At 36.0% G+C, this 16,020-nt stretch overlaps 1 protein-coding gene across 1 annotated transcript in view; it reads left to right on the top strand.

Annotated features, from left to right (window-relative positions):
* Positions 1-16,020, top strand: part of Dhc36C (Dynein heavy chain at 36C) — a 1,350,914-nt gene that overhangs the window by 1,130,266 nt on the left and 204,628 nt on the right. The window contains 2 exon segments of the mRNA XM_090395101.1: positions 9,863-10,015; positions 15,410-15,612. Coding sequence (XP_090251227.1) covers positions 9,863-10,015; positions 15,410-15,612 — 356 coding nt within the window.

Raw genomic sequence — 16,020 nt, 5'->3', positions numbered from 1 at the left:
CATACACAGAAAATTCATTCCATTCACATTTTTGGAGATGCTCTGTTTCTGCATTATATCTTTTTTTGTTTTTGATAGATACTTCAATTATACTTTTTTTTTGGATAGATACTACTCCCCCAAACTGGCCACTACCATGCCTCCACTTTTCTCTAATTGTGCAATAAGATGAGCAGCCATTTGATAACATCCATACACAGTTTAACTTCAAACTTATCAAAGCAATTTCTCATCTTCCTTCATTCTGTCTGCCTAGTTCTGCCAATCTAGTATATACACACAGCTTGTAATCCTTTCATTGCAAGCTATATTGTTACTCCTTTGTCATATTATGTTGGCAACCACTATCAATGCATATATCGACAGTCTATTTAAATCATTCAGAAAGATCTGTATCAGTCACCATCGAAGTACTGTATACCTCCTGTAGTTTTTTTGACAAAAAGACATCAGAAAAGTACTAAATAACTTGGATGCTAAATACGACTTCTGGTCCTGATGGCATCTCTCCATTTGATCTCAAACATTGTACTCCATTGCTAACACCAATCCTGCACTCTCTCTACAGTCTATTATACATAGCTGGTACTTGTCCTAATGCATGGAAGCAATCTCGTACTATTCTAAAAAAGGATGATAGAAGTCTACCATCAAACTGACCAATTGCCATCACCTCTGTCCTTTCCAAAATAGTGGAGAAAGCCATCAATAGAAAACTTCTTCACTACTTAGAGTCCTACCAATTAATCAGTGACCACTAGTGCAGATTCTCCCAGCTGACTTTTTATTTACATCACTCACCACTGGGATTCAGAGAGACTTGTGCTCTTGCTCTTGACTTTCCAGAGCTTTTGACCATATCTAGCATCAAGGTCTGCTAAACAGATTGCCATCCTTTGGTCTCCCTGCCATCCTCTTTAACTGGGTAGCCAGCTTTCTCTCTTCTCATTCTCTGTAAGTCATGGTAGACATATAGTTCCCTCTCTTCAAGCTTCACCACAAATGCTGGAGTGTCTCCAGCTCTGTCCTGTCACCTATTGTCTTTCTCCTGTACATAAATGACTTACTCACAATCACAACTAATCCTATCCACAGCTTTGCAGGTGTTAGTACTCTCTCATCCTACTCATTTGACAAACCATGCTGGCATCCCAGGCTACAAGATCATCTGCAACTAGTGCCTTAACCATTAATCTGCAAACTATTCTTCAATGGGGCATGGAATGAATTGGGGAACAGAACTTCCCAGGTATGTGGAAAGGGCCTCTTCAACCCTACCACTTTTTTTTTTTTTTTTTTTGCAGTGACCACTCCAAAATGCTAATATTGTTGTGAATGAGTAATACAGAAGGATTAATCTTAGAATTTTACATGGACACATGGAATGTTCAGGGTCTATAGATGGATGCTTTTGATATTGTCTGAAAAGAGACGGAGAGGTATAAAATTGAATTCCCAGGAATTACAGAGACCAGATAAAATGGAGAAGGGCACTTCAAAAGACAGGATGGTGAGCTAGTTGTTTATTCAAGAGGTGACTCAAAGCATCATTGGGCAGCTATGATACTGAAGACAGTTCAGGCAAGAATCCCTCTTGGTTATAATCCTGTTAATGACAGGATACTTTGTATTAGACTTAAAGCTAATCCTACCAGTGTATGTCAATCGTGATAGTTTATGTACCCCACACAGATAGGCATGATAAAGAGAGTGAATGAAAATTTACAGATTGTTTTGGACTGCCTACCAAGGTGAGATGAACTTTACATCTTAGGCGACTTTAATGCAAAAGTGGGAAAGAGTATGTTAGGCCTGAGTGTGGGATGTTTGGTCTGAGTGAACATAACACCCTTGGTGAAAGACTGTTGGAATTTGCCCATTCTAACAGATTAGTTATTACCAATACCTGCTTCCAGAAATACCCACAACAGACCTATACTTGGACATCTAACATTGATAGGTCAAGGCACCAGATTGATTACATCCTGGCTCTCCCACAGTGGAAGACAAGCATCTCTGATGTGCATACTTGTCCTGGAGCAGACTGTGGTACAGACTATCAGCTAGTAAGTGCCAAAGTAAGACTAAGACTCCAAACCTTCTAAGTTAGACACATCCTACTAGAATGGATATTAGGTAATTCCTAGTGAGTTTGCAGAAGAAACATCAACTCGGTTGGATAATTTTTGGAGACTGGTGAGGAGAGCTTACCAGAAATGCTTTGGGAAGGAGTCAAGGTTATAATACAGGATACAGTCAAGGAGTATCTTAGCCCAATAAGAAGACTAGGATATCAGATTCAACATGGGAACTAATCAGAAGAAGGCAGTTGGAAAAACAAAAATACAGGGAACTGAAGAATATAAGAGATTACATAGGGAAGTCAGAAGAGCCATCAGGCAGAACAGAGAAAAGTTTTATATTAAAAAATGTGAAGAGATAGAGTTCCAGATGAGGAGGCACAATTATAAAAGGATATTTTGTTTAGTTCATTACCTAAAGCACATGTTTAAGCCCAAATTGAATGTCACCAAAGACAGGAATAGAGCAGTACCAACAGAAGAACTGGAAATCAAAAACAGATGGAAAGAATACTGTGAGGAGCTGCACAACAGAGGGGATAAAGAAAATTTGAAGCCCTCTCACCAGGAAAATTTTGATTTGGAACTTCCTCCACTTTAGGCATGAGGTTGAAAGAGCAGTTAAACAGCTTAATAGCAATAAAGCCACAGGTGCAGTGAAGATGGAATCTGCCAGAGTTAATTAAGGCTACAGGGGATGGAGAGATAAGAAGTCAGTTTTCATACCACTACATAAGAAAGTTGATATGAAGGATTGCAAGAACTATGGAATTATTAGTTTAATCTCTCATGCAAGCAAGTTTTTATTAAAGATGATTCTAAATAGGATTGTGGCCAAAGTTGAGGCAGAGATGTCTGAGGAACAAGCAGGTTTTAGGAAAGGTAAGTTTTTATTAAAGATGATTCTAAATAGGATTGTGGCCAAAGTTGAGGCAGAGATGTCTGAGGAACAAGCAGGTTTTAGGAAAGGTAAGGGTACCAGAGATCAGATCCCTTAGACAGATCATAGAAAAGTATAAAGCATTTAGACTCCCTATGGTTATGTGTTTCATAGACTATTCTAAAGTTTTTGATTATATTCTGCATGTGAAACTGTGGGAAATAATGAAAATAATGGGTTTTCCCCAACACACTATCAGGCTGATAGCTAACTTGTACAGGTAACAAGGAGCCACAGTAAGAACAGGTGTTGGATTAACTAATTGACTTCAGGTTGGAAAGGGAGTTAGGTGAGTATGTATACTTTCTCCTCACTTTTTTAGTATCTCTGCTGAGACCATCATGCATGAAGCATTCAATGAGCCCAAGACAGGAATCAGAATAGGTGGTAGATTGATTAGTAATCTGAGGTATGCTGATGATACACTACTCCTCTGTAATGACAAGGAAGAACTAGGACAAATTCTTGATAAAGTTAATGAGATCGGTAAGAACAGAGGACTTCGCTGAATCCTAGCAAGACAAAGATTATGGTTCTTAGAGGAAATACAGACAGGGAAGCTCCTGAGAAAGAAGTACCTTAATGGAGAAGGAATTGAGAAAGTCACCCTGTTCGAGTATCTAAGATCAATTATTAATATGAAGAATTGCCGTTCATTAAATGTCAGAAAAAGATTAGAAATGGCTAAAACAACAGTCAGAGATTTGTCTAAAATCTGGATGGATGGATCTATCACCACAGAAACACAGTTGAGGATTTTGGATGCAGCTGCTTTTCCCAACAGTGACTTTTGGATGTGAGACTTGGAATTTAAAGAAGTCTGATAGGAAAAGGATAGCTGCTTTTGAGATGTGGGGCTATAGAAGAGTGTTGAGGATATTATATACTGAAAGGAAAACAAATGGATGGGTGCTAGAAAGGATCTCTAGAACTTTATGGCTCCTTAAGAATATTGCCAGAAGAAAGTTGAAATATTTTTGGACACATTGAAAGGAGGACTGGAGAGGAGGATGGAAAGAGGACTTCTCAAATTAGTAATAGAAGATAAAATTCCTGGAAAAAAAGGAAGGGGTAGACCATCAGTGAGATGGATGGATGGTGTGTCTGGAGTGATTGATCTTCAGAGGAATAAAGCCCCAGAAAAGCATACGACAGGACCATGTGGCAAGGAGTGGTGTAGCACATCACTGACCATTTGAGTGACGTAGAGCATTTGTTGATATCCAGTGAACAGATGGAGGGATGGATGGGGGGGGGTGTACTGGAGGGATATCACATTCAAAAGAATGACATATCTTAATGAAGTGCTCAGTTAATATCTCAACCATATTCTTGCAGTGGTTAACTGTTTACTGTTTTATCCAGCCAATATTGTCCTTCCATAATCATTCTGTTTTCTGCTGGGTACCTATCAAAAGAACTCCCAAGAATTCTTTTTGGCTTCATCAGCTAATTACTGCTCATAACTGATGCACCTTTGCTGCATTTACCTACTTGAGTCACCGTCCTAGCTTGTTCTTTGTACTCATTGTGGAACTGATTATTTCCTCTCATCTTATGCTGTCTCCATGATTCTTTCTTCCTCCAGATTGCATGCTCTTAATCTCTTCATTCATCCATTTCACACCCACCTTATTTAATCTTATGACTCTTCCAATACATTTAGACCTTCCTTCTGCTAGGCTGTTGCTAAATAGTACCCCAGGAACATTTATCTCCTTCCCTCTTAACTTTTCATTCCATGCTATAGCTTCACGCTATCCCCTGAGGTTTTTATAATCGCCAGCCTTTTAGTTTCACACAGAAGTTCTCACATAGCTTGCCATTACCCAGATGATCACATCATGATCCCTCTCAGCCAGATGAAGATTCAACACCTTATTTCTTGAGTTGTTCCTCGACTCAAGAAATTCATTTTCTTTATTTCCAGATCTTATCTTATCTTATCCAAATCTATACCACCTAATTAAAATTTTCCATAATAGTCATCACTCTTTTCCTATTTGCTTCATTTCATTACAGTGCCCTTCACATTACCAGATCTATAGCAACATCCAACTAAGTATTTTATTTTATTCACCTCTATCTTGCAGCACACTGCTTCAAAATCACTGCCACTGTTTTCCCTTCTGCATCTACCTTGCATGAGCACAACTCTTTTTGTGTCATCAGTAGCACTCCACTTTCCTTTTGCTTTTTTTATCTATTGGTCAGAGGATATGCATATATGCCTTCTGGGTTTTGCAGACATTTGATAGAATATCAAATTAAAAACTTTTAATACAATTAATTTGTGATGAGAATATTAAATGTGTGACTTGGATGTGAACATAGTTAATTGATAGAAATTATTGCATTGAATGCAGAGAAGCATTATCTGAAAAGAAGTAGTTGATAGGTGGTATTCACTAAGCACTTCTTCTTATTATTATTATTACATAACAGCTCCTTGTAAGAGTCTCCATAACTCAGTTGGTATAGACAAAGCCCTTTGGGTGGAAAGACCTGGGTTCAATTCCCATTGATGTGAGGAACCTTTATCTGGTCTCTTTCAACCAAGGTGAGCTAGCCAGTCTTATTTTTTCCCTCCTGGAAACTCGGAAAAAATACCCCCCCCCCAACGTCAGGCTCTGTGACAAGTCAGTTGAGAATGCATGCATAAAGTCGCATCATGCAAAAGGCCAATCTCAAAATAGATGGGATAAGACACAAGGGGAAGAAGAAGAACAGTTCCTTGGAGTCCAAGGAATCATTATTGGAGACCACTCCATGCTACACAATTCACCATCTACACTATATAATCCACTTTCTGAACTTTTGTTGGGATACTTGTTTATTTTATATTATTCATATTTCGAGATTTGGAAAGAAATATGCAGTTATCATTTGCACACAATTCAAAATTGGAAAGAATAACTGAAGAAAAATTCCGATTTCATATCATTTCAGAAAGATTTGGACAGCTGTGGGTAGATGAGTGAGATAAAATTTGATGTTGCCAATGGCAAAGTTTTTAGTATTATTACTATTATGAGCATCTCCATGGAGTTAGAAGCTTTGTTATGGAAGGCTTACACCAACCATCCTTACACAACTCTCATTACACCTCCACCCCCTTCTCAAATCTGTTCGCTGTCAAGAGCCACAACTACTACTGATAAATCACTCCAGTCACCTTACCACTCTCTCTCTCTCTCCTTGCAAAAAAATCCAGCCCCCCCACATCTCCACTAACCACACAATCCAAGGACCAACTTTCAATTTTCTCCTCGTTCTTTATGTACTTGTATTAAAAAATTTCTTTTGTATTAAACCTACAGCTTCCCCCCCCCCCCCCAACACACACAGCAACATGTAACATATATAATACATTGCATTCCATTTTGTCTGGCCAAAATACAAAACTTGGGCAGGGGAAGGGACATTGGAGGATTTTATAGTAGTTGATCCAAAATAAATTGTTCAGTACATGATAAATAAGAACTGGGAGTTGATGGGGATGTGGGGGGGCTGGATTTTTTCCAGGGACAGTGGTGGGTGACTGAGGTGAATCGATGGAGGTTGTTGTGAGTGCACTGACAGTGAATAGCTTTAGGGGATGGTGGGGAATTGATGGGTTTTCTATGAAGGATAGTTAGTGTGGGTTTTCCAACTCCATGGAGATTTCCATAATTGTTAGGACTACACACCAGGACACTGCAAAGATTATAAATGACCATGTTGAATGAAGGCTTAAAGTTTAGTATAAACATTGAACATTTGCAAAAAAAGTCACCCAGAAACCATTGCCTATCCAGAAAATTGCTGCCATGCTTAGAAAGAACACTGACAAGGCAGGATAAAAATATAATTGTGCATTGAAAAAAAAATTTTTTTTTTCAATTGCTTTATCTTGATTACTCTGTGAAAATTTTTTCTATGGAATATCAATGAAATAATCAGTGATACTATTCTGAAAAGTAATGTTGGGAGAAAAAATCTAAATAGTGGAATGTGGAATTGGGTGAAATTCTCTATGTGTATGACAGTAAAAATTTTATCACCATATACTTCATTCCCTGTCACTTTCAATTTAACCATAAACAAGCACCATAAAGTCAAGGAAAACAAAATAGAGTGCATGCATAAAAGGCAATTCTCCTAAAACCTTCAAGGTCCTTTCCCCAATGAGAGAGAGAGAGAGAGAGCAGCTGATCTAATACTGTGGAGATCTGGTATTAACATTTTCAAACTCTGATACAATACACTTGTCCCCTTTTAGTGTCAGATACATCAGATGCTTATGATATAGTACCATTCAGACCAAGTATTTATAATCTTTTAAGATAACAAATACTTTATTTAGCCAGCTTCCTAGAAGACTAAATTTACGCATAGAAAAGTCTCGGAGAGCTGTAGAAACCAGATTGATTATATAATGATTATAAAATGATTCCAGAATAACATCTTACAAGCCAAAACATACCCAGGAGGCTGATATTGGATCAGACCACAACCCTGTGGTCATTAAAGCAGCAATAAAATTAAAGAAAACAATGAAACCTCTACACATAGAAAAATATGATCTCGGCTCCCTTAAAAATCAAGAAATACAAGATAAATTTTTAAAGGAACTGGCACAATCCACTGCTGTTAATGTTCCTAATTCCACCAAATATCCTTACCCTAAAGATGAGATTCAGGATAGATGGCAGAAATTTAAAGAGGGCATAAAAAGGCAGTAAAACAATTCCCAAATTTGAGAAGAAGATCATCTTGAATACAATAACTTAAACAAGGAGATCAGGAAAGAATGTAGGATTGCAAAAGAACTATAGCTCAACAACAAATGCAAAGAAATTGAACTTCTAGACAAAAAGCATAAAACCAGAGAACTTCATGAAAAAGTTAGGGAGCTAACTAGCAAAGCTTGCAAAAGGATAGGCTCTCATTGCATTGAGGATACCAGTAGAAACTCCTAATGGAGAAAGACAAAATAAGATAGATGGGCAGAGTATTCAAAGGAACTCTATAATCATGATAGAATAGATAAGCCGTTGCTAGAAAATTTGGAGGGGGGGGGGGGGTACTATTCTTAAGTAACAAATGCCATTAGGAAATTGAAACCAGGAAAAGCTCCAGGAATCTATGGAATTATGGCAGAATATCTAAAGGCTTTAAATGATAAGGCTATAAGATCACTGACTGACATATGTAACAAAATATATGAAACTGGACACCTGCCAAAAGATTTTAAAAAATTAACATTCTTACCAATACCTAAAAATCGAAGACAATCAGATGTGAAGAGTACAGAACAATCAGTCTGACCAGTCAGATAGAAAACGTTATGTTATATATCATCCTAGAAAGAAATAAACATAAAATCAAATTGGAAATTAATGAAATGCAATCCAGTTTTCAGGAAAATAAAGGAACTAGAGAAGGACTGTTCAACATTAGAACTATCATAGAAAGATATCTGGAGAAGCAGGAAGATGCCTACTTTCATTGACTACACAAAGGCCTTTGACAATCTACAACATGAACAACTAATAGAATGCATCAAAAAATTAGGAGTAGATCGTAAGATACCAGATTACTGATAAATCTATATTGGGAGCAAACTGCCTCAATAAAAATATCAGGAGCAACCTCGAGGAATTCCCAGTAAAGAAGGGTGTCAAACAAAGTTGTGTTCTTTCTCCTGTATTGTTTAACATCTATACTGAAAATATCTTCCAGCAATTAGAAGAATTTAAAGGAGCGAGCATAGGAGACAGAATATAAACAACTTATGATATGCAGATGATACAGTACTGCTGGCTGAAAATAAAAAAGATCTTCAAAACTTACTAGAAGAGATGCTGAAACTAAGTGAAAATATATGGACTTAATTTCAACTTCAAAAAAACCAAAACCATGCTGTTAATAAGAGAAAAAGGGAAAATACCCAATATAAATATTAAGATCAGAAGAAATACCTTAGATCAAGTAGAGAGTTATATATATTTGGGTCAACTAATTACAGAGAATGGAAAGTGTGATAAGGAAATATTAAGAAGAATAGATATTGCTAGATCAACCTTCATTAGCATGAAAAACATTCTGACCTCAAGGGAAATTCGCACAGAAACAAGAATTAGGCTGTCCAAATGCTATGTATGGTCAACACTGTTATATGGAGCAGAAACCTGGTCAATATAAAAATATTGTGAAAATAAACTTTGAAATGTGGATCTTCAGAAGAATCCTTAGTATCCCATGGACTTCCAAAAAAACTAATTTAGAAATATTAGAGATGATTGGAGAAGATTGAAAACCATTAAGAAAAGGAAAAGCACCTTCCCTGGTTGCATACTAAGGCATGAATCCCTACAAAAAAAAATTCTAGAAGGAATGATACAAGGAAAAAAGAAGAAGAGGAAGACAAAGAACAGATTGGACATGAAATATTAAGGACTGGACTTTTTTTTTGTCTTATGAAGAATGTAAAAGAGAAGCACAAAACTGTACATGGTAGAAGCTCATGGTAGTCAACCTCCTGGAAGAAGATGACATCTGACAAGACAAGAAAAGATTAATGGTTTCCAAGTCTTTAGTTTAATCACAAATTTAGTTCATTGAATGATACTTTTTTCACATAATATGAAAAGAAGATACTTTTTTTTCTTTTCCCTATTTTCAGGAAATCATATATTGTTAAAAGTGCCGTTCCTTTAAAACTATAAGAAAAATTGACTCCTAAGAAATTATTAAAAATAATGAATGTCAAAATATACAAACTAATGTGAAGAAATATAATAAAAATGCTAATGAAAAAAATATAAAATATCAAAATAAAATTATTTTATTGTGATAGGGATTTGGAGGTAATCGCTTAAATGCACTTTCACTTGGTCAAGGACAAGGTCCTATTGCTATGAATCTAATGGATGAAGGCAGGAAAGCTGGTACTTGGGTGGTATTACAAAATTGCCATTTAGCTCAGTCATGGATGCCAGTATTGGAAAAGGTAACTTACTCTTTCATTTATTATTTTGTCTCATGTACTCCTTTTTTCAGTATTTAGTACTGTTTTTAAATTCAGCATGCAGTATCCAGATAATAAAATTTTATATGCTATTAACACATAACCATGCAAATCTTTGTCAGATTATACACTTAATGGGCAATTCATTAGGTATATTTGCCTGCCCCTTTAGTCCCCTCCCCAAACATCCTCATTTCATTGCAGTTAACAATTTATGAATTCCACAATGAAATGAATTTGTTGGATGGAAGGGCATTGGAGTTGGGTACTTAAGAGAAAGTGTTGACCAATAATAGAGCTGTTATACAAAAGGAGGGAAATCAGGGCTATTTGGTTAGGAACAAATGAAGTATGTAAGTGCATGTATAGACACTTTTGAGGAGATAGAGTAAGCATGAGAAGGATTAAACAAAAGCAATAAACGATGAACTTGTTTCAAATCTTAATGGTACAGTAATTAAAAGATGCATTGCATCGGAGAACTAAAGTGATATTGCAATGTATGTGTGTTAGCAGAAATATCAGAAAAGTGAGAAGTCATTTTTTGCTTTGGTTAGGTTTGACTTGATCAAAAATAACAGGCAAGACTTCATTTAATTTCTGCTATTGGGACTACATGTTTCTAAACATAAAAGAGGTTTATTTAACTAAACAAAACTTATTGGGTTATATAACCCAACAAGTTTTGTAAGTCATCAGACTTACATCATCAGGGGTACAAAACTTGTATAAACTAGAAAAAATTAAAACACACAGCAGATGTTATCAGAATTTCAAATCTAGTACATATACACAAAGTGACCACAAAAAAAAAAAAAAAAAAAATGTATTAATTACTATGTACTTATTGGAACAATGTGCTAGTTGTTGCTGTCATGTTCTGTATATGACATATGTCATATCCTAGGTCTGCAGTTTTTAGATTTTGATGAAAGCAGACCAAATATGGTGTAGAATAATGCATATTTTATATATATATGTTTATTTTATTTGTTTATTTTATATATGTATTTTATTACAGGGAGCATTTCTGAGGCTTGTTTAAATTGTAAAACACTAAAACACTTACGATCAATATATGGCATTTTAGTTTTTTTACCAAACTACGTGATGGCCATTGTTTGTTTGGAAGCCTAATCCTGATTTGTGCTGTCTTCTTTTCTCAAAATCTTTTATGTATTCAGACATGCATCTCTCTCCAGACCATCCCATCTGGCCTGCATAGCAAATGCCACAAGAGCAGTGAATTTTGTCAACTCCTGTTTTTTTCATGAGAGGATGTGGAGGTTTTGATGAATGTAAGAAACTTGAGATCTTATATATTGGCAAAAAATCCACGTTTAAATTGTAATAAAATTTAAATGACTTTGGCAGGAAAAAGAAAAACACAAAAGACATCTAGACCACTTAAAAGTCATAATTAATCTTTCTAAAGCTTTATCTCACGCCAATACAAACAACTTTTCAGCAAGAGATTTTAATTTTAATTTTGTGTGAAGAACACAAAAATTACCTCCAGGATCATCTGAATAGCAAGTGAGAAATGGCAGACCACACTCTGGATACTCCTTCATGTAGGAAATACTCCTTTGTAGATGAAGAAAAACATCTTTATTACATAGAAGTTGTTACTTCTATGTAATAAAATCAGCATTAGCTATGAAGCACTCTCCTAAACCTCAATAAGTATAGTTGCATTAATTTACAAAGATCTGGAAGACTATCATTTTAAGACCTGATAACTAGATTATGGGCAGGGTCACTACCCAGACCAGTTTTAGTCTTTATTGAGGTCTCATCGGTGGGAGTCAGACCCAGAGTTGATACTAAGGTTTGAAGTAATGGAGAAGTCATATTTTGTAGTTTATAGTATAACCAAGTGGAAAAACTTCCAACAACTTTCTCTAGTCCAGTGTATTTTAATAATAAGGTGTGACACCCTTTGGCTACTCGTATATGAAAATATGACTTCTTCATTACTTCAAACCTTAGTATCAACTCTGGGTCTGACTCCCACCGATGAGACCTCAATAAAGATTAAAACAAGTCTGGGTAGTGAATCTGCCCATAATGCATTATGCATGTCCGCAAGGAGATATGCTTTGCATTATGGGATACTAAGGCAAGTGATGTGAAGCCTTAGCTTCTTTATACGAGTTTCCCCCGCCCTGAAAATAATTCAGGTACAAACTTGTTTGCTTACATTTGGATAAAAGATTAAACCAAGTACATAATTTCTTGGTATCTATAATTTATAGTATAACCAAGTGGAAAAACTTCCAACAATGTACCAAGATTGAGCGCAGTTAGTAGTTGGAAGTAGGCCAATCGTTTGATGCTGTTGGCACACTCTCCCTTGATGAGTCTTTGGACTCCCTGGAGGTGTCAAATAATAATAATAATAATAATAATATGTTTACAACCTTTTATGGGGAGGAAAGCAAAACTTCACAGATTAGACCACTCTGTGAAGTTTTGAGAGATTTCTAGTTTATTTATATATTTATTTAATTTCCATGTTTGTTTAAATTAAATTGAAATTGGAAAAGATACAGAATGGCAAGTGCTGAGTTCTGAGCTAATTCATTTATTATTATTTTTTTATTATTATTATTATTATTTAAGCCTTCAAGGAGTCAAAAGACTCATCGCAGGAGGTCTTTCCTAGGAAACACAAAGTCTATCAAGACTCATCGTGAGAGGCTCCTCTTAGAAAACACAAAGTCTATCATACCACTCCTTAAACCCATTGACCGTTCTCGCTCTCACCACTCTATCAGGCAATGCAATCCACAGTTCAACCACCATCCATGCAAAGAAACCACTCCTCACCATCGTGCTCACAGTTTCCTTTCATAACTTCCAGGGATGGCCTCCCTTGTCATCACTCCTTCCCGCTGTTCAACCAAGCAAAAGAGCTCCCTATTGTCAACCCTGTACCACCTCTCAACAGTTTAAAAGTCTCAATCATATCACCTCTCCTTCTTCTATCCACAAACTCTGCAGTCCACATTCCCTCAGCAGATCCTCATAACTAACATTGTACAGTCCTGAAACTATCATTGTTATTTGCCTTTGTACCCTTTCCACAGTAAATTTATTCCCTTCAAATCCTGGGGACCAATCTGAGAACAATAGTCTAAGTGTGATCTGATCAGTGTCTTATACAACAGAATTATAACTCTTTTATCTCCGTAGGTCAGCTCCCTTCTCATTATTTCAGCAATCCACTGTGTTACCTTCACCACATTTGCAATATGTCCCCGAATTTCAGGTTTCTATCAATCATCAACCCCAGATCTCTTCTCTCCCCCTACTTCCTGCAGTATAACTCCTCCAATAGAGTATGTAGTCTCCCAGTGATGTAATCCCAAACTTCAAGACTTTGCATTTTGCTGCATTAAACCAATACCCCATTCATTTGCCCATTTATTCAAATAAATTTGAATTTATTTGAATTCAAATTTATTATTCAATAAATTTGAATTCAAATTCTAATGCAGGAGTAGCTTATTCAAATTCTACTGCAGGACTACCACATCTGCACTATTACTAATAACCCTTCCCAGCTTCACATCATCTGCAAACAACTGAATATCCCCTGCAAGCCACTGACAATGTCATTGATATAAAGGTTAAACAATATAGGTCCCAGTACTGAGCTCTATGGAAACCCACTTGTAACCTTCTGCATCCTTGAAACTGACCCACCATACACAACTCTCTGATACCTATCAGACAGCCAATCCTGAATCCAGTTGACCAACCTGACATCCAAACCCATGTGCTGCAACATAAATATCAGCTTATCATGTGGCACCCTGTCATATGCCTTCGCTAAATGGCAAGAAAATGGCAGTATATGCCTTTCCCTCATCTACTGCTCTTGTAACTTTATTATAAAAGGCTAGCATATTACTAAAGCAAGAGCGCCCCTTAACAAATCCATGTTGATTCTCACAGATAACATTACCCTCATCTGCCCAATGTTGTATATGGTTCCTAACTAATTTCTCCAAGATCTTCACAACTACTGATGACACACAAACTGGCCTATAATTAGACACTTCCAGTCTGCTGCCACCCTTATGCAATGGCACTATCTTACCTTCCTTCCATTCCCCAGGCACCTTTCCTGTAGCCAGACTTTCATTGAAAAGCCAGGTCAAAGGAGCTGTCAGTTCCTTAGCACATTCTCTCAAAACTCGTAGTGAAATACCATCCAGTCCCACAGCTTTACTGATATCCAGAGTACTCAGTATTTGGAACACATTCTCCTCCTGCACCTCTAAACCTTGAACCTGCCCTATCCCTCTAGTATTAAAATTTACTCCTCCAGGATAAAATACACCAATAAAGTGTATTTTAACATTGAACAATTCCACTATGTCCTCTGCATCTGTCACTCTATTCCCATTTTTATCCCACAATGTCATTCTTCCACAATTATTTCTCCTCCTACTGGCCACATAGCTAAAAAATTAATGAGGGAAAAAATCTATTCAGCTCCTCAATAAAAGCTGATGAAATCATGGTTTTATTTTAATCATTTGCCAAAAAAATTAAATTCAAATTTAAATTTATTTGAGTTAACTGAAATAAATTTACAGTTAATTATATGCATTTTTTCTTGAAAGTAAGCATTGAAATTATCATGAAAATAATTTATTTAATAATAAAAATAAAGAGTAATTATATTCATTTGTAGATTGGAATGATATAGTGAGCTTGACACTCAAATAAAAAATTAATGAGTTTGAATTTACTTTAAAAAAAATGCATAGTGAGAAATCCTTCCTTCATTCAAACTGAACATCATTGGAGTTTCTAGAGGTTGATTCCTTTTTGAAGCATAATGATGTTGTTATTGAGATGACATATTTGTTTATTCATGACCCTGGCCCACAGGCCTATAGCAGTATCATAATGTAGCCTATAGAAATGCTGACATATTTGCTTATTGTTTATTCACAACTCCTGCCCACGTGGGCTGTGCCTATAGTAAACTACGTAGATTGCTATAGTAGTAGTAATCTAAGAATTTTTTTTCAGTTTCATTCATTTTTTATATTTTTTTATTTTGTACATATTCTGGAAAGATTCTAGAGATGACAACTATGAAATGTTTTCATAGTTGTCATGTCCAGTAAGCTTTGTGATGGTTTTATGCTTGGGGTATAAATTTCATCTTCCATCTAAAGATGTTCACAAATATCCATACTGATGATAGGTATGGATTTGAAAAGCACTTGCAAGCAAGTATACATTAAACATTTGGCCAACCACACCAGAAATAGAATAATATGTAACTATTTCCACAATTACTTTTCAAATGTTAATTTTATTATAATGAAATGCATTGTTTATTAATTACAGGTTTGTGAAGAATTGAGTCCTGAAAATACTAATCCAGAATTTCGACTTTGGCTTACTTCGTATCCAGCTGCACATTTTCCTGTATCAGTGTTACAAAATAGTGTTAAAATGACTAATGAACCACCAAAAGGATTAAAAGCAAACATAACTCGTTCATATCTAAGTGATCCAGTATGTGAAAATGATTTTTTTGAAGGATGTAAGCAACCTGTAAGTTAATTATTGTCATTTTTGGCATTCTCACACAACATATATATATATCAGGGGCATATATTCCGGGTGTGCTACATGTGCTGTGCACAGCCATAGAATAGCAATATCACTGATACTATATTTTTGCATTTATTCCTGTTAAAGACTCCCCTAATTGTTTCCTGGCTTCCCTTGATTCCTAAAATTAAACACAATATACTAATGTTTCATGAAGCATTAGTATATTGGATATTAGTATATTGGCACTTTTCCTATGTATAAACATTGCATCACATTCCTGTTAATAGCGCGGGTGTTTGGTCACAAATGTGGACCCCTACAAGCCCTACAAATGTGGACCCCTACAAGGAAAAGATGTACAAATCGTGCAAGGTCAAATAAGAATTTGACCTTGCACC

This window comes from Typopeltis vanoorti, chromosome 7 (genome assembly GCF_054136105.1).
Source record: "Typopeltis vanoorti isolate ZY-2024b chromosome 7, IOZ_Tvanoo_1.0, whole genome shotgun sequence".
NCBI lineage: Eukaryota > Metazoa > Arthropoda > Arachnida > Uropygi > Thelyphonidae > Typopeltis > Typopeltis vanoorti.
Note: the sequence above shows the minus strand (reverse complement) of the source record. Positions and strands in the feature narration are given on the sequence as shown.